General features: G+C 38.0%; 1 protein-coding gene across 2 annotated transcripts in view; it reads right to left on the bottom strand.

Moving 5' to 3' along the window:
* The window catches only part of CWC22 (CWC22 spliceosome associated protein homolog), a 31,692-nt gene extending 9,275 nt beyond the window's left edge, over positions 1-22,417 (bottom strand). Inside the window, exons 1-18 of one of the 2 annotated variants that reach the window (XM_071434812.1) lie at positions 22,330-22,417; positions 21,807-21,918; positions 19,074-19,141; positions 18,308-18,430; positions 17,942-18,199; positions 17,330-17,458; positions 15,990-16,158; positions 15,557-15,610; positions 14,524-14,659; positions 14,236-14,442; positions 14,053-14,115; positions 13,643-13,738; positions 12,356-12,437; positions 11,134-11,194; positions 3,317-3,394; positions 2,038-2,190; positions 1,105-1,232; positions 26-127 (exon numbers count right to left, since the gene is read on the bottom strand). In XM_071434812.1, coding sequence (XP_071290913.1) covers positions 26-127; positions 1,105-1,232; positions 2,038-2,190; positions 3,317-3,394; positions 11,134-11,194; positions 12,356-12,437; positions 13,643-13,738; positions 14,053-14,115; positions 14,236-14,442; positions 14,524-14,659; positions 15,557-15,610; positions 15,990-16,158; positions 17,330-17,458; positions 17,942-18,199; positions 18,308-18,430; positions 19,074-19,141; positions 21,807-21,833 — 1,934 coding nt within the window. In that variant the 5' untranslated portion in view covers positions 21,834-21,918; positions 22,330-22,417. Of the gene's footprint in view, positions 1-25; positions 128-1,104; positions 1,233-2,037; positions 2,191-3,316; positions 3,395-11,133; positions 11,195-12,355; positions 12,438-13,642; positions 13,739-14,052; positions 14,116-14,235; positions 14,443-14,523; positions 14,660-15,556; positions 15,611-15,989; positions 16,159-17,329; positions 17,459-17,941; positions 18,200-18,307; positions 18,431-19,073; positions 19,142-21,806; positions 21,919-22,007; positions 22,298-22,329 lie in introns of those variants that run through there. The other variant, XM_071434813.1, reaches the window with a different exon arrangement.
* Between the last annotated feature and the right edge of the window lie 217 nt (positions 22,418-22,634).

The following is a 22,634-nucleotide window of genomic DNA, read 5'->3' as shown; positions in this document are numbered from 1 at the left end:
ATCAAATGAGAAAAGTTTTTCTCACGTTAGTCCTCCCAGGCCAATGGAAGTGAAGAAATTGATGGCAAAGCGAGTGTTCCTTGGGTTATCCCGAGGCAATAATCCCTCAAAGAAAGGCTGCAGTGTCCTGATGAAAACAAACATCTATATTAAACACCATGCCAGCTCAGCACTCCCACTGACATAAAGAAACTGAGTAAGAAACCGTTATGAATCTCCACAAGAAAGGAAAAGTTTTCTCTTCATGCATTTTTCAACACCTTCATTGTTTGTACCTATGATGCATCTAATAAAATGCTATTTCAAAACTTGCTCTTTTATGACAACATAACCTTCACATACAGGAGAGTTGCATACATACTGACAGATAATGACAACAGAAACCTCAACTTTGTGAAGCCCTGAAGTGACTTGTGGAACAACAGCAGCCTGGGAGAGCAAAGGATAACAGGTGCTGACCAAGAAGATCAAAGATTAGGGATCCATGCTGAAATCCCCTCATATAAGGCCTTAGGGACAGTTTCAAATTTAAGTTTACATGAACTAAAGCATCGACCGAATTCTTCATCATACACAGAAGAAATGCCAACTTAGAGGAAATAGCTCAAGCAACTGCAAGTAACATTGTGAGAATGTAACGCATTAAATCTCACACAGATTTAAAGGAGTGTTATGTATACTACATTTAAGGATTAGTAAGTAATCCTAGAGAAACTGTTACTAATAGTTGTGTGTTTTTGCCTAAGTTTTGTCAGAAAGAGAAGGCCCAGTAACAGTTATTATGCAGCTATACAGCTGACAACATATAAAAATAAACTCACACTTGGAAATTGTTACGGTAGCTGAGTGTCACTGGGGGTGGAGGGGGAACAGATACATCTTGCAAAGAGTCATGCACGTTCTTGAACCCAAAATGACAGCAATGCACTCAGCTTCAAAAGTGACTCCTTGCAATGACTAAATCTACACATGAACTTATTCTTGAAGTGCAGCAGCTACAGAAGGGCAGTCTCACTTGAACCTGAACACAGAGTTCTTAGCTGAACATTTTCAGATAAAGAACCTAATTAAATTTACAGTTTTGAAAATGAAATTTCAACTTACACATCTTTTAATCTCGCATTTAAATTTGGAAGTCCCATATATTCACTGAGTTCCTGAAAGAATATTTTGACAAAAATTCTACTGGAGGATGTGGTAGTTTCTTCACTCAGTATTATACATTCAAGGACCTGAAAATATTCAGAGAAGCGTTAACCCTTATGTTTAAGCTTACATTCTTTTCTTATCTTAGAAACTTTTGTCCTCCTGAAATAACTAATAAAAACTAATTTTTTCCCCATGGTTCATAAATTCTAGTCAAGACTGTCTTTCTCAAAAATTCTTTTCTACCACATGGGAGCAGCTGCTGATCATATTTATGTTAGTAATTCTTTACGTATTTTTTTATTTAGGAAAAATCTACAAGACAAATTCAGATGCGTGAACTTCTGGCAGGTTAAGAGATTTGGGACTTAAATACAGAAGAGGCAAAATATTTGGACTGACTTATGTGTGCTTGAAGAATGACAGGTAGACTAGGCTATGAAACAAAAACAAAACAATATGACAAGTTACCTTTCTATTCAATAACATATCTCAGAATGTGAGACTGCATTTATTTATTAGGTATTTAAACCACAAAATGACACTATTTTTAATGGTCTTATAATTCAATAGAACTTCTAATTTATCAAAATTTAGAAGCTCAAAACTCTTTCCCAAAAGAAGTACTTTTTAATCAACTAATTTCACCTGAACTCCCTAAAATACTAGCTTAAATCAACAACTAAAAAATGGGGAGAGAGGATGATAGGGGAGAGGGAGAAAAAGGAGATGGCACAAACCAGAATTCTTCAACAGTGTCTAAGAACTTACTTAAGTTAATCCAGTTTGCCACAAGTCATTACAAACTGTAAAATAAAACTAAAATTCATGTACTATAAGTTACTGTGGAGTACTGGAGCTCAAGGACAATGGCTTTTTGTTTTAACTTACACTCCAGGGAATTGAATCGGTGTACAGGAGATGAGCAAACATCTTGGCCACATTCCTCAGTTTGTTGGTTTCCAGCCGATGAATGGTATCGTACTGCTCCTTGAAAATGGCTTCAAAGGACTCCATGTATTCTTTCTTGAGCATGCAGAAACGCTGAGACAACATGGTACCACTTAAACAACCACTTAAAAACCACTAAACATGCAAATAACCTACAACTAAGTGACCTAATGGTGTCAATATTTACTGCAAGACACCTTTTTTAAATAACCCTTGGAGGAAGAGCAAATACTCACATGGATCTATTTTATAGCTTTGAGCAGTTTGTCAGGACAAGAAACTCATTTGCATTGCAAAGCAGTAATTATCAATTCTGAACTACAGCAAATTATCCAGCATTTTGCTTGACTTCTGTACATCAAGTATTTTCACCTGATACAACCCCATGATTTTCAGGACATCACAAAATGACTATTTCAATTTAGAGAGGCAGCAGGAAGCAGAAGTAAGACATTTTGGACATAAACATTTCAGAGAATATAGAAATCAACATATACATTCATCTGAACATGAAGATTCATATGGTTACTGCTTTGTAACTAACTGTCAGCAAAAGGATTTCCTGGAATAATAGATGAAAAATACAAATGAGAAGAAACGTTCACTTTCAGCACAGCTTGCTCCCTTGAGAAGACAAGAATTCCATCTAAACTCTTCAGACATGTCAATATTATCAATAGAGAAGCCTTAAGTAAGAAATAAGTGCAGCTAAATTAGCAGTTAGTTACACAAAAACAGAGAGCTAGCTTATTGAAGAGCAAACAAAACACCCCCAAGCCCAGGACAGTAAGTATTCAATCTTGTGCTCTAAATTAAACCTACTAAGCAGCTTTGAACAAGGTGGCAAATGACAAGTCTCCAAGATTATTCTTCAGCATTGTAAAAAGGCTGTCTTCTGGTAACTCATAATACTATTATGTCTTTTTACCATTTCTTTGCCACTGATTTATTGTTCTACCATAATGAGAAAAAAGGGAGGCAAAATAAACAATAATATAAAGGGAAAGTGAATTCTCTCATTCTGCATTTACTGTGCTTTTTACAATCAAAGTGCTAATTCAATCCACTAAAACAATCAACTAACATAAGCATTTTCAGAATGATAAAATGACTATTAGTTTTATTTATCCATTAAAACTTAAGTTTTTTGACACACAAAAACCAGAGTAAAACAATGAAATTTTCTATCATAAGGTATAAAATCTGAAACAGAACTCACCCCTGCCAGTAACCCAAAGAATTTTTCATATGTTCTTTGCTGAGCACAGCAGTCAAGTATCATATTGCAGAGTTCTTTCTGGGTTATGAAAAAAATGAATATTTCTTCAGGTAAATTCACTGTAGCAGCAAAAAACCCCATCAGTACATACCAAGCAAATGAAGGAAGCTTTACATGGATGTGAGCTTTGAAATGAGTATTTACATTAAACTTCATGGGCAACACCAGTAGTTTTCTGAATTTCTCCTGGACATGAATATGAACTTTTGCCCTTCAAATTTCCTCTTCTGCCTAAACTAAGATTTATGTGTTAACAGAATATAGGTCTAACAAAAAAAAAATCAGAATTCATTTACAAAGAGACTTTAGCACAATGAGAAAAGGAGTTACAAGAAAAAAAGTTAAGGTTTTGAGGGTCTTTTTCATGGTTTTGTTTTTGTTTGTCAGTTGCTTCTTTTTGTGATATTCTTTTTAGGGTTTCTTTTTGTTTGTTTGAAATAGTACCAGTCCCTGCATTTACAGAAAATAAAAATTCTTTACAACTTCCAAGTGTTAAAATGGCTTACAGACAAACCATTTGGAAACACATTGTGCATTTCTTAGCAGTTATTTCCAAAATCAGAAATATTCCAAACTTATTCCCCTGACCTTCTGCCTGAGATACAGCTTGCAACACAGCTGTGAATTGGTTTAGGGTACATTTGGCAACATTAAGGCAAGTGAGCAAATGTTTTTATACAAATTAAAAGCCATGAAGTTACACAATCCTTAAAATAGCCCTGCAGCTTTTGCCCATTCACTTTTTTTATTACTGTTTTCTCCTAAGACCAATTCCACAGTGCAATCCAATTTATGACACTCCCAAATAGGTTTCTGGCTGTCAGTCATGTATCTTTCATTACTAGTTTAACTTCTCTTTAAACTAATAGTAACATTCCTATAAAACCTACTGCATGATTTCATACTAGATTTCAAGTTCTCCCACTTGTGTCATTCTTCCAAGCAAGTATTCAGAAGAAACATTTCTGCCCATCATAAAAGCTCAAAACAAATAAAAAGCCAACCAAGCTGAACAAGAAAAGAAACCACTCCTCCAAATAACAAGGCAGTAATGTATCAAATAAACTTACAGATGTGTTTAAAGGCATTCCTTTTAACACTGTCACACAGTGTTAATGTGATGTATTAAAATGCATATTAACTTTTTATATTATCCCATTATACAGTAATGGTGCAGGTAATCAGTTTTTAACAATAAAAAGGGTAAAGTGCTGATGCCACTGTTAATAATGTCAGGAAGACTTGAAAAACAAATTACTTTTCTTCCTCATCTTAAATGCAATTATAGCCTTGGTATTCCCTGTGGTTTACAGTAATTAAATATTTTAACATTTTAATTAAATATTACAATGATTTCTAGGAGGGTATCTTGAATAACCACATGCACGAAAATAGGTTTGCCCATAAAGTCATTCTTGCTGGTGTTATCTAAATAATTTGAGGTTAGGTCTAGAGTAACTGTCTTCCAGATTTAAAATTAACAAACTTTACAATTATTTAATTACTTTTTGAGAGATGCAACAAGCTCAAATGGCAAATCTAGCTTAATTTAAAGCTTCTAAAGTTAGTGAACTAATATCTGGACTCCCAATGATGTTTACGGCATGAAGAACCTGTTATTTAGCCCATCACTTGTTTTGAAGACCACAAAAAATTTGTTGCCCACTTTTACAGGCAATTTCTAAATTGTGTTAACTGTTTTCATACAATGCTCAATAAGTAACTACTCAGCTTAATTAAGAAAGCATATATAGCTACCCAATCATGAAGTAAAACACTTCAAAATATCTGACATCTCATACAGATGGTGAATCATCTTTTGTGAAGATCTTGAATTTATTATTGTATAGAGAACAACAGCACTTCCCAAAACTAAGACAGAAGACAAGGAGAAAGGTCCTACTAAATGCAGTGCGTTTCTTGCAGTTCTGCCTAAGCAGTCTCTATCTGCTCTTACCCAAACAGAACAGCAGTCCAGATGAACCATGACTCAACCTAACATGCCAAGTATCACCATACATTAAAAGATGCTAAAGGAAAAGACAGAAAAATCAGACTGGTTTTGTTTTTTTCTCCCAGTTTTACAATTTTAAAACGCAAGCACACCCTGCCCAATCTATCTTCTCTCAGCTTCACACAAAGGCTGTGTTCATGGCAGGCAGAAGAGCTAAAGTAACTTAGCCCCTTCTGATCACAGGTTCCTTTTCACAGCTAGTACTTCCCCCCTGCCCCTTCTCACCATTTTTTGCAATTTCTCTAAGATTTGCATTCAGCCAAGATTGCAGTTTCAGAGCTGCCTCCCAGGCTGCCCCCATGTGGGGGTCACTTCTGCCCTTCCTGGAAGTGATGCCATTTCCACCTCCCTTCCCCTGCCAGCCCCACAGCTCTGTTCCATCCACTGCATACACAAGCTGAAGCCATCATGAGACATCCCTACCCTGTAAGCTATTCTTAAAATATAACATTCTCAATGTCAAAACTTAATTTCTAGAAGTTTCTTCACGGAACTAAAGGAATTGGTTTGCCAGGAGCAAACCTGGTACAGGCCTCAGGTTCATTTAAATCAATGTGAAATTGGAATTATGTGAAACGAGTGCCTTGCATTTCATGTATTTTCACTGCTTTTACAGATGCCACACTTTTTTCTCTTTTAATTCACTGATGCCTATTTTACTCCCACTGACTACCTTAAAGCTTTCCTTACTGCTGCATATTTTAATGGGTGCAACCATCACACAGCCTACTTTTCCCAGCATCTCTGCTTTCTCTTCTGAATTTGTCAAGTTACCACTTAGAGCCAAAGCTGACAAAGCCATGGAAGGTGTTTCCGCAGCAGGCAGCCTCTTGTCAAGCTATGTGCAGTGCTTTTAGCAGCTACTACAAAGTCTCCAGGTCTATCCTGTGCTCAGCTAATGGCCTTCCTCAACTTTTTTTTGTCCCTTTTTTTGCTCAATTTCTTTTCTGTTTAGAGCAACACATGCTTAAAGCTGAATATGGTTATCACAAATCTTGCGTAAATCAGACTTAATATTTTACACTGGAATCATTAGCTGGATATAAGGATAGATATATTTTAAATCATACTGCTACTAGTCTGCAATACACAAACACACACAAAAATGAAATAATACATTGAAGTCCCACAGTATCTCTTTCCTTCTACCTGAAGGCTGCACATGCAAAACTTCACTTTAGGTGATTTCACTGAGCAATTCCACCTCCTTAGGTTAAATGCATATACACATCTGTGGAAGATCAAAATCCAGGCAGAATTCTGGCTAATGCCTGCCTATCACTTACACAACAGCCTAATTCTGTATGGATTCTGTACCTTCACTTTGTAGACATCAACAAATACCACAACATGGTATATGCAGGTGATGTACTTTTTTTTTTTAACTTGACAAATCATGGAAATTTAGAAGGATTCTGCACGTCAGGCCCACAAAAAACCTCCTGCTTCAAAAGACAGGAAAGCTACTTAAGGATGATTATCTTTTACAGCCAGTAGCAAGGCTGTGAACTAATGATGGTGCAGTTGCTAAACCTACCAGCTGCAATGCCCTCCAATTAAAGAAATTAATGTATCTAAGAAATCATCAATTTGACCAAAGCATAATTATCAGCCTTAGACCATCCTGCTCTCCATCAGCTTCCTGAACTATATTTTCACTGAAAGTGAAAATAGTCAGGCCAACATAAGTTGTTGTGTTATCTTCAAGACTTAAGGCATAAATAACATGAGACACTGACACTCCCACACCACCAACTAGGACTGCTTTGAGCAAGTGACAGCACCCCGTAAAAATGGAGATGTGTCAGATGCATGCATAATTCCTTCAAGAAGGCTGTGCCTGCAAGAATTTTTCTCATTTCAAGTAAAAAAAAATAAAATCTGGTGACGCATTACCTTTATCTGGAATATGCACAGTGTTACAAGAGGCTCTAATTTAATTTAGCAACATTTCTGTATACAAGCTTAATTCTTATCACAAACCAAGAAAGAAGAAAAGCCTAAAAGCCAATCCATTTTAGGCACATTTTCAAAGAGAAAGGACAATGTATGGTCGGTTTAATTTTTTTAGTGGTCTGCATTTAGGCCAGGCTTGTCTCCTTGCTTTTCCCCATAGTTCAGAAGCCAGAAGAACTGGTAATACCATACTCCTCTAACTACAGTTTTAATTTATTTAAATTTTCTTCTTTGGTAATACATGGGATTAACACAGCTTTAACAGAGATAATAACAGTATTTTTTAAAAAAGTAAAACAGTGAGCTCTGCCAAGACTGAACATATGCTAAAGAAGCAATTGCAACGCTTGTTTAGAACAGCTTTGCACAGACTGAAGTACAGACAGCAAAGCTATTTCACTTTTGATCTGCAGGCTTCAGCTGGGTCTAAATAACATGAATAAAAGCAAACCCACTCCTAGTAAATTTACTTAGAAGTGAAATAACACTTTAAATGTTTTCCCTCAAAAAAAAAAAATCCACAGGACTGCTGACATCCCTCCTCAGCAGCTGGTCCTAAACTGCAATGCCAAAAAGCAGTATTATGTTGTTCCAGTCCACAGATTATCCATCTGAACCTTAATCCTCTTTCTGTGAGTCAGAGCTGTGTGATAGATCCATTACTGGTATTAAACAGACAAACAACTTGTGTTGCACAGCAGTTAGTGTGACACGATGATCTGATAATTCAACCACTGGTAAAAACTGCTAATGTATTTCTGAACTCAACCCTGATAAATCCTCCCAAAAGTTTCGACACATGAAGATTTCTGGAAGAGTTACCCAGAATGATGGTCATTAAGACTGTTGTTTGCATCTGTCTTTAGGTTTCAGATATTCTGATTAGTTTTCTGATTGTATGTAATTGACAACTTACTACTCAAAGCTTGTGGAAAACAGTCTTTATGACAAAATTCAATACGTATTGCTTTAAGTAAAGTCTTTCAGAAGAAAAGCAGAACATTACTGTAAAATCACACTTGATTTAAATAAAAATTTTGCAATGAAAATCTTAAGTTGCCCCTGATTTTTAAGGAATACTGCAGCTAAATGCTCTAGTTTCTGCTTCGCTTGAAGACTGCCATTCATAGTAGGAGTTGGAACAGAGAATTAGCATAAACAAAGTTTGCAGGTTCACCCAAGAGTTCAGCAAACATTTCAGGAATTTCTCAAGACTGTTCAACGCTTTGAATCAGAAAGTGCGAAGAAGATGCAACATCCTGCAGTACAGATTGCTGGAGCTTTCAGTAAAACAGACAGGAAAAGGAAAAAGAAAAGGAAAAGGAGGAAGGAAGGGAGTGCTTTATGGCAAAAATAATAGCAGTGGAGAATTATAAAGGTTGAAAATAGCTCTAAGATCAAGTCCAACCATAAACCCAATGCCACTGCATTCACCACTACACCATTCCCACACGTCTTTTGAACACCTCCAGGGATGCTGATTCCACCACTTCTTTGGGCAACCTGTTTCAACAACTGATCACCCTTTCAGTCAATAAAGTGTTTCTAGTATTTAATTTAAACCTCACCTGGTGCAATGTGAGGCCATTTCCTCTGGTGCTGTCCCTTGTTATCTGCGAGAAAAGACCAACCCCCACTGGCTACATTCTCCTTTTGGATACTTGCAGAGTGATAAGGTCCCCTTTGAGCCACCTCTTCTCCAGACTGAACAAGCCTAGCTCCCTCAGCCCCACACAGCACTCCAGGTGTGGCCTCAGTCCCCAGCACAGTGGGACAGTCATTGCCCTGTCCTGCTGGCCATGCTATTCCTGATCCAGGCCAGGATGCCATTGGCCTTCTTGGTCACCTGGGCACTGCTGGATCATGTTCATCTGCTGCCAACCAGCACCTCCAGGTCCCTTCCTGCTGCTGGGCAGTTTTCCAGCCACTCTGCCCCAGCCTGTAGCTCTGCCTGGGGCTGTTGTGACTCAAGGGTAGGACTCAGCACCTTCCCTCTGGTGAACATCACACCACTGACCTCAGCCCAGTGACCCAGCCTGTCCAGATCCCTCTGCCTTCCTGCTCTCCTGCAGATCAACACTCCTGCCCAACTTGGTGTCATCTGCAAACTCAATAATAGCTTTTTTTTTAATGAAGGCAGAGGGAATTAATTCAATAAAGGCTTCAGTCTGAAGACACTAGCTTAAATGAATAAAAGGTGATTTTTCTAGCTTAAAATCTGGCAGCTAATTTAAACAAATTTCCTGCTGAATGTATTCAGGTTTTTTTATCCACATGTACAGACTCAAGTCTTAGAAACCCCTGAATAATTTTACTGCCTACATCTGCTTATTCTTTCTGCTCTCATAATGGTCAGGAAGCGTCTTTCTTTTTTTAAAGATTTTTGTCCCCATAAAGGAGCTTAATTCTATACAATGAGCAAGTCAAAGTCCTCGTATCTTTGATTAAACAAGGTGAAGAGTAGTTAGGACTCTTAAGGAAAAAAAGAAATCAGTACAAAGTAGAAGCCTCATGTGGTAAGAGGAGGCCATTTTACAATAGTTTTCAATCTTGAATTGCAGTAATTCCTACAACTAGTGCTGAATCGTAGGTTGATACTAACTGTTGGGTTTTTCTTTTTCCTTCCCTTATTTCTTCTGAGCAGCTTTTGCCCACAGAAGTTAGGAGCTGACAGAGACTGCCATGGTATTAAACCCTAAGAGTTAAGTAGTTCTCACTACAAGCAAGTAGTGTTATGCATTATAACTCTGTTGTATGGTCTAGTACATATATTCTAATTGCTTGCTTTTTTCTTTATAGCTGAATTGATTTGCTGGGCAACAGGATTTTTTTTCTCTTTAGAGTTTTTCAGGTTATGTATACTTCACTGAGAATTATAATCTTATGCATGCTTAATATTGCATTTCATGCACAGAATTAGAGAACCAGATTTAAAAAATCACAATCTCAGTTCTTAGTTTATTTCCATGTAAATTCTCAAAAAACACCCAAGTGTAGCCCAGATCTCCCCTTACTAGTTAGTATTATACCAGAGTTACTTATTACACACACTGTTTCAAATAAAACTGATAATTAAAGACACAAGAAGTTAAAAAGCCCACCCAAGTGCAACTCCTGTGATGACAGCTTACAGGTGTCTGAAAAGCTGCTTGGAAACTTAGATGTGTATTTACATTCTACCAATATTGAACAGAAGTACTGGATCAAGAACAGTTCCATTACTTGAAAACACAGCAATTGCATGGACCTTACAGAGTCTGAGGACAAAACAGCTTTAGTCTTGTGATCTCCAAAATTACAGCCAAGCAATCACTCAAAACTGCTTCAATTCAATATGCTTACTGTGAAAGCACCAAAACAACATACTCATAGCATTGTGCTAAATTTCAAGCCCCACTGATAAAGTCTACAGCTGTCTGCAAATATTATCTTCAACTCAGAGTCCTTTCAGAGACAGAACCCTGTCATGGTGCTGTATTTCTGTCATAGGACAGAACTTTCACCAGTCCAAACAACAGGTCTTTTAAAAAGGCTACGAGCAAACATTTGTGTTGCTTGACAGAAAGGAGCACATGCATAAGACAAATTGCTTACAAAATGTGTGTCAGTCTATTTGCTCTAAAGGTTGTGAAATAAATTTTGAGGAACAACAATTGTAAGGAATGACTCTCATTTATCTGCCTGCTACACAAACTAGGTCATGGAAGGTGAGCAAGGTTGTTAGATACTACCACAGTACTGTATCTTTATAATGTTAGTAACAAGAAGAGTAAGAGTAAAGGCTTACAGTCTGACTTTCTGGGAAATCCATCTTCAGCAGTTTGTGAGCACATTCTTCAAAGTCTAAGCTGAATAGAAAAAACACTTATTATCTGTGCAATATATGCTATGCTAAGATCATTCCAAAACTATATTAAGAATCATCATTGGTGCTAAAACCTCAACTGTTTTGAAGTAAATTATGTCAGCTATTTGATTTGCTAGGACTTTATTGCTGTTGTGGTTTTTTAAATAAAAATTTTGTATTTCATGAGTTTCTATCTGAAAACTAATCCAAAGTGATTACATCTGCAGGCAATCTGAAAACAAGATGATCCAAGTCATTATTGCTATCACATCATCTTACAAAACTTAACAAAACAGAAAAGTGGGAGCTTCTTTTGCACATTTTGAAACACACTGAAATGCAAGCACTTCAGACCAGCTCTGAAAGCAATATATACCACAGTCTTCTCTGTGCACTTCTGTTCTGAAAGCCTTTAGCTGCCACTGGGTACATCCTCCCCCCACATATCAGATGAACAAGTTCGAGCATGGCAAGAAAGTATTGAACGGTAACTTTGAGAAATGTGAAAATGTGAGAGCCTTTGATACCCTCAGTATGGTATTAATTAATTCATATGTCTAATGATCAACACCACAACTACATCATTGCACTTGTCATGCAGCATCAGACCTGCAGAGCGTTATGGGCTGCAAGGGATGAATCCTTCCTCTCAGCCTGGTGACACAGAAGCTACACCCAGCAGGTTTGGAGTATTTGTGCCACAAATTGCAAGCAGAGTTCACTCTCAAGATGACCACAATCAGACTATACTTCAGGGCTGGTACCTGTATACTTATTTTTGAAACAATGCAGACAGCAAAAGAACTCCATCTCAGAAGTGGAGGCAAACTACAGAATTTCTAAGTGTGTCAAATTTTTTTCATAAGTTCTCAAGATGCTGTTAAATTTAAAGATCACTGGCTTCTGTTCACTCAGAAAGTTCTCATTACAGCAATAGTCCCAGTCCACTACACAAACATTTTGAAAACAAACAAGATTCATCTTAGAATGAGAATTTGGAAAACAGAAGTTTGCTTTACACAGTCAGGTCAGGCTCCCTGAAGACCACTTCCCTATTTTATTTTTCTTTTAAATTGCACATTAAGACAGAATTTTAAAAGAAAGATTTACAGTTCACTGACTTGAAAAGAACTACACTCCTAGGTGTATAACTTATATTTACCTTGACTGAATAGCCAGATAAATTGTACGACGGAAGGAGACCAGGTTAATTTCCGTTTTGTCATGGACAGTAACTTTCTGACCTGGAAGAGAAAAACATGGCTTTGTAAAGAGCAAACCATTAAGGAAGACACAGGTAGTAATTTTTTAGGACAGCTCTATTTACCATTTACTGAGTCTGTAGTACATTATTTTTCTAGAAGTACTTAGGACTGTTTGCAGGTTTATGTATTTTTTTGTTTATTTTTATAGATATCGAAAAAAATCAGTATTTGCTTCATCTGTAACAAAGTAAATATTTAGGGACAGTTTTAAAAGGGTAGTTTTTTTAAAGACATTTCACATTTCTTAATCACTTCAATCTCTAAGTTCAACATGTCTTGTCAACATTATTAGCAATCCATTTGCTGCATAACTTAAGCATACAAAGCTTTGTGCAGCATTTCTGATTTTACCAAGTAATTCCCAGTTCCTGTTAACTGTAGGATCTACATTACAGCATTCTGCAAAGTCCTGGAGCAAGTGTAGAAAAATCCATTCTGAACCAAACCACTATGAGAACACTTCAATTTGTAAAATACTCACTATTCCCTCAGTTTTTTAAAGTCTGGTAAAAGCATAAAAAAATCAGAAATTATGGGAATGTTCAAACTTTTCATGAGACTGGGGGCTCTGCTATTCTGTGAAACACTCCACCAAACCAGTAAGGAAATCCATTCCTGGTATTGTACAGGAACAATATTTGATGGCTTGTCCATTACTCATGCAGTCTGCACAAAAATTTCAGTTATGCTTATCCATCAATGTTTTTTCCTGGGAATTGAATACATTCTCTGAAAATGAGTAAGTTTTGTCTCCACTAAAGTAATATATGTGGAGGATGTAGATACAGTTGTAAGAAAATCCATCCTAATTTTGAAAGTTACTTAAAAATATGATAGAGCATGGAAAAGTTTAAGCAAGAGTTTTCATTTTGCTCTTTGTCATGTCTTTCGTTTGCTGGGCTTTTCTCCAAGGATATTGTCAAGAAAATCATCAGTATCTCAAACTGATACTGTCATGAATAATGTGGCAAAGTTGCCTTTCCTTGTCTGCATGTGCTGAATGCTTCGTTTCAGACTTTTTCACTGTTTGCTAGTAAACACTTAGATCTGAAAATAACTGAAGAGGAAAACACTGCTTAACATTTCAGCATCTCAGTTTTGCAAAACATCTAAAAAGCTGTGTTTTTCTTTCCTGTTTATCTACATTCATTCAATTGCTTGCAAGGTGCCAGTCATACACTTACCATCCTCATCCTCCTCTTCATCGTCGTCTTCATCTTCTTCACTACTTCCAGCTTCTTGATTTCCTTCAGATTCAGTGTCACCTTCATCAAGAATTTCTGAAAGAGCAGCATCCCAGATTAATGAAACACAGACCACAGTACCTTCATTACAAAAACCCCCTCGATCCCACCCCTGTAGAGTGAAAGGATGTCTCAGGTACAGAATGTGGAAGAGGCCAAAAATCAGATAAATAACTGAATGGAAACACAGAGAAATAGCACTGAATAGCATGAACACAAAAGAAAGGTCTGTGAACTGAATGAGTTTTATAAAACAGAAATATCACCCACTGTTAAATAAATGTTGGCAGCAACAGCTGAATAAGCAAATGCCATAGGTAATGGTTGTGCATACACACAAATATCCCTACCTTTCTTCAGCATTTTGTATTTCTCTTCATTTTCCATAAAGTTCGGATCCATCTTGAAAACATCTTTAGAATAAAAGAGAATCTTTATTTAAAACACAAATTGAAGAAAGCTACTAATATTTAATCTTGAATTTATTTTCTTGGGGAATGCAGTTAAGGAATTATCTTTCGTTTCTAACTTACTAAGAACATCCTCTGGGTTGTAGTCATCTTCCAATGGCAACATATGAGTAAACTGATCCTCCTCTTCCACTAGATCTAATCCCTCTGGAATGATTGGATGATCCTTGAAGCCATCCTTGCGTACAGCAAACATGACTTCTATCATGTACTGAACGCGCATATCGATTTTGGATTCGTGCAGGATGTGTCGAAGGCGATCAAAGATTGCTTTGGAGAAGAGAGAAATGTAAACATGAAAGGTACTTACTAATACCAATGCCAAGATAGGTTTTGGATAACGGTACTTACCATTAATACCTCTAGGAGAAACTTCTGTTAATTTGAGCCCGCTCTCTTTAATAAATCCAATTGCTACTTCAATACTGTCATCAGTAGGCCTTTCAAGTAGCAAAGTGAGCATTTCCAAACATAAAACCTCATGAGCCTGTGGAAGAAGTATCAGCAAAGAATTAGAATGCAAAATATTACACTATCACCACAGTCATTTACTGGACAGACCTGTCCAGCCTTTGAGGATGCCACAACACAGCAGTTTATTCACACACAAGGCAGCAGTAGCACGGCAAAGCTGATTTAGAGGAAGTCAAAATTTCAAATCCAATTTTACCATCAGTATTTACACCAATTTTCTAGTGAATGTGACTGTTCTATTGAAGTGAGCAAGCTAGCAAAGAAAAATATTTTGCCATTAAAAAATTAACAGAATGCATTTCCAAGAAGCAAACAAACCAGCACTTGCATTACAGAACCCAGTTCTAAGTGCATTGTATCTATAATTAAATAAGATCTTCCAGGACCAGGCATATAAGCAAATCGCCCATCTCAGATTAATTTCCTCTTTAGCAAAATGCTGAACATTCCCCCACATTCCTGAGACACTGCTTCCTGACATTATTTAAATCAGAGCATCCTGATTTCTGACACATTAACAAGTGGAATAGAGCTGGATTTAGATTTGATTTAGATGCAACTGAGTCTACTTCTGCTAACACACATGTTGCAAGAAAATTCTGTTTAAGATCTGTGGGACAGAGCCCCACATGATCCTTGCTTTGCATAGAGACATGCCTGAGTACTAGCCCAAACACACACATGAAATCTTGGGAAGCTCTGGAGCAGAAGTGCAATGATAAGTGGTGATAACTGCATAAGCAATTACCAGTATCTTTTATAAAGAGATTTTAACAACTTAAAGCAGGCACCACACTCAGGCTTTCAGCAACTTTCAGAAGAGACAGAGAACCTTCATTTAGGGTACTGCTGTCTTAAACTAAAAATTAGCCATATAGGGTTTGGATTGAGTAAAAACAAAGAAACATACCACATTCTGATTCATCAAATGTGCAACAAATTTTGAAGATGTTAGACAGAGTTGCTGAAAAAGAAATAAACCAGGAAATTTTAACATATAGAAAAAGAAATTCCTAACCAAGACACACTACAGATTAATGCATCTCACAAACAAATTAGAGTCATGAAACTATTTGAGGATACTAGTAGCTGTTCTCAATTAGGACTGTACACTTAAAAATAAAAAATCAGAAGTAAACACCCCTGCCCAAATCAAAAAACCCCAAACTATCACAGTATCAATCCAGAACAGGTTGATAAACTTTCATGATACTCTACTGCTACTAAATATCCCATTGACTGATCTTGATCCATGTCTTGGCTGTGCTCCTTTGAACACACTTGACACAGTTACAGTGCAGAATTCCACATTTCAGCACCTTGCTCCTTCACATTTTACATACCTTGTCATTTCTGCGATACCCTTTACGAAAATTCAGTATCAGCCTCTTAAGGATCAATTCACCAATATTTGGAAACTTGGAATTGATGATTGCCACAAGAGCTGCATAAACGTGAGTAAAAATCGGAGAGGCACTCTGAGCTTGCAAAATGGATCTAGACAGCAATCCCCTGGAAAAAAAAAGCAAGTTTTAAAGACCTTCCTGGTAATAAAGCATGTAATGTTTTTATTCAGTACTTACCACATGAAATAGTGTGCAGTTGGAGTAGCTGGAAGAAACCAGATGATGTTTTTCAAACCATGGTTTTCACGCCACAATTGGAATTTTGCAAAATGTGTTGCACAAATCTTTCTGAAAACTTCTTAAACTGTTACCTAATCTTTCACTAAATATTGTTCATATTACAGATAGATTTAAAAATGATAAGCATGCAGAAAGCCATCTTGTATCCTGCAATTATCCTTTTTTTAATCTGAACCTTGACTGATTATAAAATACTACTTAGAACCTAAATGAATGGAAACAAAGGATTCATGAGACAATAGTTCTTTTATTCAAATGGTCTCTTTTACATTTATTATCAAGAAAGTCTGAGAAGCATCTGTGACTTACTTCCCCTCCTCTCAATTTTGCTTTCTGTAATGCTTAGGAGCACACAGAATTTGACTTTTGCTGTATTACTCAACTACATGTGAGTGAGGATAAAAACAAAACAAACCTCCAAATACGGAATCTTAAAAGTACACACTGATTTCCAAATCTACCTTCCCTGTGGTCTACTGAAATCCTAAAAGAAACTCCTACAGAGTAAAATACAAAGTGTATAGAGACCTTATTCCTACTTACTTTGGCAATGACAAGTGGAATAGAACTCATTTCATACTTGTGCACAAAAGTTATTTTTGGATCTACTAAGCTACAACAGCATAATGGTCTTTTCTTTACAATGCATCAATAAACAACACCAACAGGTAACTGCAGTAAAACTTTTTTTTGTTAAATAGTGGCTAAAATATTATTTGTCCCCAAAAAAATAAAATATGAAGCATTACAAACAAAATCGACAGTGACAACTGTAAATTACAGGTCATTCAAGTAAAATGCATTGGGAAAACCTTAAGAAAAGGAAATATACACCATCTGTTGCACTCTTCTATTCCACTAAGCATACAATCTTTTTCCCAAGTAAGGGAATATTCTGAATAGGACAATATGGCCTAAGGTTAACACTAAGATCTGACTAACCCATACACTACTGATAGCACACACAACAGTGTCCACATGAAGAGTGTACATGCTCCAGAAAAGCAAAAGAATTATTTTTAAATACCAAGGCTTACCTTCCCCGAACAATATTCTCCTGAAGGAGCTCGTGAATGATGTTTTCTATATTAGAAACGTTCACTTTGTTGACAAGACCATTGATTGACTTCTTCAAGGCTTCCCAACTCATCCTCTGGTATGCCAAGCTATTACATATTACAGAGTACCACAAATTATTAATGTATGAATTTGAAGATATATATATATATATATATATATATATAGAGCATACATTCACATTTTTATTTAATCATTAAAATAAATTAAAAATATTCACTGCATAAATGTGAAGAGTTGTTTACAATTCCACATTCAAGCACTAGAAAATCATTGAACCAACATGATAAACCTAAGTGTAATTCTCTGAAGATATGGTATAACCCAGTATGTTGCTTTGTAAGATGTTCCAAAAAAATCTTAGCTACATTTAGTATCCTGCTTTACTTCACAATTTCCACTTTGCAGCAGAAGCAGGTACAGTTTAATCTGATTCTCTTATCTCTCTTCTGATAAAAATACCTTCAAAACAATGATCAGAACCCTTAAGGGATCCCATCTTTCCCAACATTCTCTAAACGCCTTAACTGCCTTGCTTGCAGCAAAAACCTACTATGTAACTTTGAACTCACCTATTTTTATCAGTGATTTGCTCTTGCATCATCCTGAGCTTGGCAGGTGGAATATATGCACCCCCTGTGCGAGTGAGGATTGGATCCACTTCTTCTTTCTTCTTCTTTGAGGTGGTCTCATCATGAGCAAGTGAGCTCTGGCCTGTTGACCTCTCCGGACTCCTGCGGTCGGGTGACGAGTACCGTCTCTGCTTCCTTCGATCATATTCTCTGTCCTCCCATCTCTCATAGTGTCTGTCTCTCCCCCTTTCCATCCTTCTAAAGGAAAAAGAATAAACACCCACTAAACACCCGAGTGTACGTGAAAAGCTTTCACATTTTATTCTTTAAAAGTATTTCATTACTGATTAAGAAAGGGCTCCAGACCTTCCATCTGAAGTTCTGTCATCATAGTATTCCCGTCTTGAATATTCCTCATCATATCTGCTGTCATCAGAGTATCTCCTCTTCCTGGGGGATCGAGACCGAGACCTATCACGCTCCATATCCCTACTCACAACAACCCAAGACACAAAAACTTTTAGTAAGAGGCTGAGAAGGGCAATGGTATTAATATATACTTGCAATATAATGTAACAATGCAGAAGTGTTCCAATTCTGCAATGTGACTTTTAAAATACGTGTCACTCCAATAAAAGGGTCTACTTTAACAATAATTTGTCATCAGGAAAAAATTATCAAAAATCAAAGAAGCACTGTAAAAGAAAGCTCCTAGAATCTGAAATTAAATGTTTAACAGTAATAACATCAATGGTAAATTCAGTAGCTTGCATTCCTCGAACACCTGTACTCATTTTTGTTTCTACTTTTGCCTGTACAGCATGAAGCAATCTTGCCCAAAAACGATAACTGTGGTATCAGCAACATGTGACTTCAAGCAAAAAGCCAGCATGTAATTTCCACTTTCAAGTCTCATGATAATTTAACTAAATGCTAAGATGTAGTAACAAATCCATTTAATTACTGTTATATTAACACTCAAGTATTTTACTAAACCTACACTTGCTTTTTACCACTTAGTTATGGTAATATATAAAAAGAAACATAATCTGATGATTTTTTTTTAACTTCTCTAACTCACTATGTGAGGTATATATACAGAATTGAAGGATACAAAAATCAGTCATTTTACCTGTCCTCTGGAGACAAACTCTCATGTCGGGAACTGTGGTTTTCCCTCCTGTCATGACTGGAACCATGCTTTAAGGAAAGAGAAAATAAAAAAAAAAAATCAAGCCCCAACATGACTGTGAGCATCTATCTTCAGATCAAAGCATACCATGCCTCAGTTCCCACTCCTTTACAAGAAAAGCTGATGGCAGTCAGGTATGACAAGGAAAGGCTCCTGGTTCTCTAGGAACAAGCATTTGAACAGCTGGACACCCAGCTACAGGATGCTGCAGATGCCAAATGCTTCCATGGGTTCAAGGCACTGAACAAACACTGAAGAAAAATCCACAAGGGTTACCAAAAACTTGATCTGGCTCAGGAAGCTGCAAATTGGTAGAGTGGGAGTGTACATGGGCAAGTACTTTTATAGTTGCCCAATTCCGAAACTCTTTAAGGCATCTGCTGTTAATTACTGCTGTAGACTACAGTAGATGGACCACTGGTCTGCCTTTCCTACTTCCTTCTTTCAGATGCCATTTTAATTTGTTGTATCACATGCAATATACCACTAACAGAATTCCACCGTTTCTAGTTTAAAGAGTGTCTTTCCTCTCTCCTAAAAATTCCCTTTATTGAGCAATTTTTCCTTACATCCCCCTTTTTACTAATCACAATTTATTTCCTCAAGAGTCGTTCCTAGTTTCATACATTACAAACACCTGAGTTGCACTGATTTACTTGGCAGATTTGCAGGACTGTGTAAGTGATAAACACTTAAACAGCTCACACCAAATTCCTGGGCTGAACCATGACGTGTAAGTATGGAGTCATACAAAAATCAGAATGTGACAGCATCTACAATCAACAGAAAGATATTTATTAATGTGTTTCTAAGCAATTTTGTTTAGAGTCAAGCAGCAGCATTCATAACCTGAGTACTTTCATTACAAGGGTCATCTCTTCCTTTAAAATATTATTTTTGGTTTTTCAGAACCCCATTCTCATGATGTCACAGAGTGAATATCTGTGAAATAGGGAACACCTCACTTGATGCAGAAACTCAACAAAAGCATTTCCTTATGCACCTTGAGGGAACTCCCTGCAGCAACACTCAGTTTGTTCATTGAACAGCACCCTCTCCTACAACTGGCACACCAGTTCTTGCCCCACCAAAGAGCCAGTTAAAACTCTGGGTGACCAGAATATAATGACACCTCTTCCATATAAAGCAGGGCAGCTGTTATCTTTAAAAACTTAACTGGGGGGGGGATGTGTATATATGCAAACCAATAATTATATTTTTGAGGCCAATATAACATATGCTAGAATGTTGCCTTTCCTAGGGTGCACTTCAAATTGCTAAAATTACACTCAGCATTCCGTTGCCTGCATCAAGATGATGACATGAAAGAAGGGCATTGCATTGTCACTGGCAGCATCCCTATAAAATTTATGTCCACCTGGTTAATTTTAGAGCCACATTACCTTGGACAGCAGAGACAGTACAAGAAATTCACACACTCACCAAGGTTTGCTACCCCTTTCAATGACCATTACACCACAGAGCAGATCACTGAATTCATTCAAGGGTAAGAAAAGTCCTTTTATTTTTTACCCCAGCACAGTAATATAATACCAGTCTGTATCCTAAGCTTCCAAGAAAGTGCTAATAAAAATCTTTGAATAACACAGAATAGTTCCTGTATTTAAAACCTATCTAGCAGTGGGAAGAAGGCACTGGGTTTTTTTAGGATGATCCATTCTCATGGGTTATCATCTGTCTCTGCCCAAGCAGAATCAAAAATACAAGTGTTCACAGAAATAGAATAAGGTTATGGCTGTTTCTGTGTTTGGCATTTATCACATCTATGTGGAAAAGCAGCTATGCTTGTTGAAGAAATTGTCACCTTCAGCTCCCTGTGACCAGATTTTCTGCCACAAGTTACTCCTCCTTCCTTGTCCATTTTCATCAAAATGAATAATTGAAAATGTCTAAACAGTGTGCTTTTGCTCACTAGCTTATTTTAACAGATGAGGGAGCACCACCAGATTGGGAAAACAGAAGGTATTAAACTACCCCTCAAACATCCCTGCTAAAAGCCACTCAAGTCAGAAAAGTTGGGGCAAAAAGAGTGAAGAAGCCCATGAAGGTTCCAACTCTGGACAAACAGGCAGAGTCATACCACAGATTTCAGGTACTGCATTGTAACAATATTGCTCTGCTAACATGTCCCAAACCTGGCCTTACAAATGCTGTGTACCTCTACAAGCACAGCATTTCTGAATTTTTTCTTCTTGCATTCCCAAAAAATTACTCTCATCCACTCAGGAATGGGACATATAGCTATTGAAAGGAAAAGTTTTAACATTCATAGTATGACATACAGTTGTCAAATTAACTGCCACTTATTGTCTCTACATCTTTTAAGATTGTTGTTAAATTTTTCAAAATCTTTCTCTATTCACATGCTTACATTTACTGTTGAGCCATCAGCATTCAGTCAGTTTTGACCAATTATTGTAACATTTTACAGTAATACTATTCAGGCTTTGATTGCAAGGACAGCAGCAGCTAGAAATAGGTGAAATTTACTGACTCCTAGTAGTATTTATCTTGCAAACAGCTGCTGTGTTACAGATATTATTACTCCCTTTCCATTCAGGAAGTTTTATTTAATATAATATTAACTACAAACCTAATTACCAGCGACATGGGAGCGACCAAATCCTACATTTTAGGTCTAAGAACACTTACATTTACTTGTGTCACCCTGCTCTTCATCTTGACTTCCTGCTTTTTACAAAGTTCTCAACGTGCAGCAACGAGGCAATCCAAGCTGGAGTTCAGCATATGAAAACCATTTCACCTGTAACACACAGAACGCAATCAAGAACTTTCGACTGCACACGGTGCCGGAACACGCACCTTCATTATGTCCTTTAAGGCTGTGCTTACACAAGTCCTTTAACCAAAAGGATCCCCCGGGTCTGTTCCGATTCCCTGCGGTCACACAGCGGCCGCAAAGCAGCAGCCGGGAGCTCACCGCCACAGCCGGCCCGAGCGAGCAGCCAGGCCGCGGCCGGGGCTGCCGGGGCCCTGCCCACCGACCCCGCCGCACGGCTCCCGGCCCGAGCCCGCCCGGCCCGCGGCCTCCCGCTCGCGGCGGGGGAGGCCGTGAACACCCGACCAGGGGGCTCCCCCGGACCCCAAGGGGATGGCGGGAAGGGACGCCCCGTTGAGCCCCGGCCCCGGCCCCGGCCCCAGCCCCAGCCCGCACCTCCCGCCGCTGCCGCCGCCGCGCACGGCCCCGAACGCGTCACTTCCGGCGGCGCGGGGTGAGCGCGCGGCCGGCCCCGCCCTTCGGCCGCCATGTTGGGGCGGGGCCGCGCTCTCCCCGCCTCAGTTTAAAGTGAGCGCGTTCGGCGGGGGTGTTATAAAAGTGATAAAAACTGCTCGGTCTGGGCTCCTCTGCGGAGCATCCCTGGGGAAAACCGCCTCGCTGGTACCCAGCGTGCGTTTCCGTCAGAATCACGTGTAGCAGCAGGGAGCAGTCAGCCGGCCTCCCTGAGGGGTGGAGATCTA

This window comes from Agelaius tricolor, unplaced genomic scaffold, assembly GCF_023055355.1.
Source record: "Agelaius tricolor isolate 1412-34295 unplaced genomic scaffold, bAgeTri1.0.p SCAF_10, whole genome shotgun sequence".
Taxonomy (NCBI): Eukaryota; Metazoa; Chordata; class Aves; order Passeriformes; family Icteridae; genus Agelaius; species Agelaius tricolor.
Note: the sequence above shows the minus strand (reverse complement) of the source record. Positions and strands in the feature narration are given on the sequence as shown.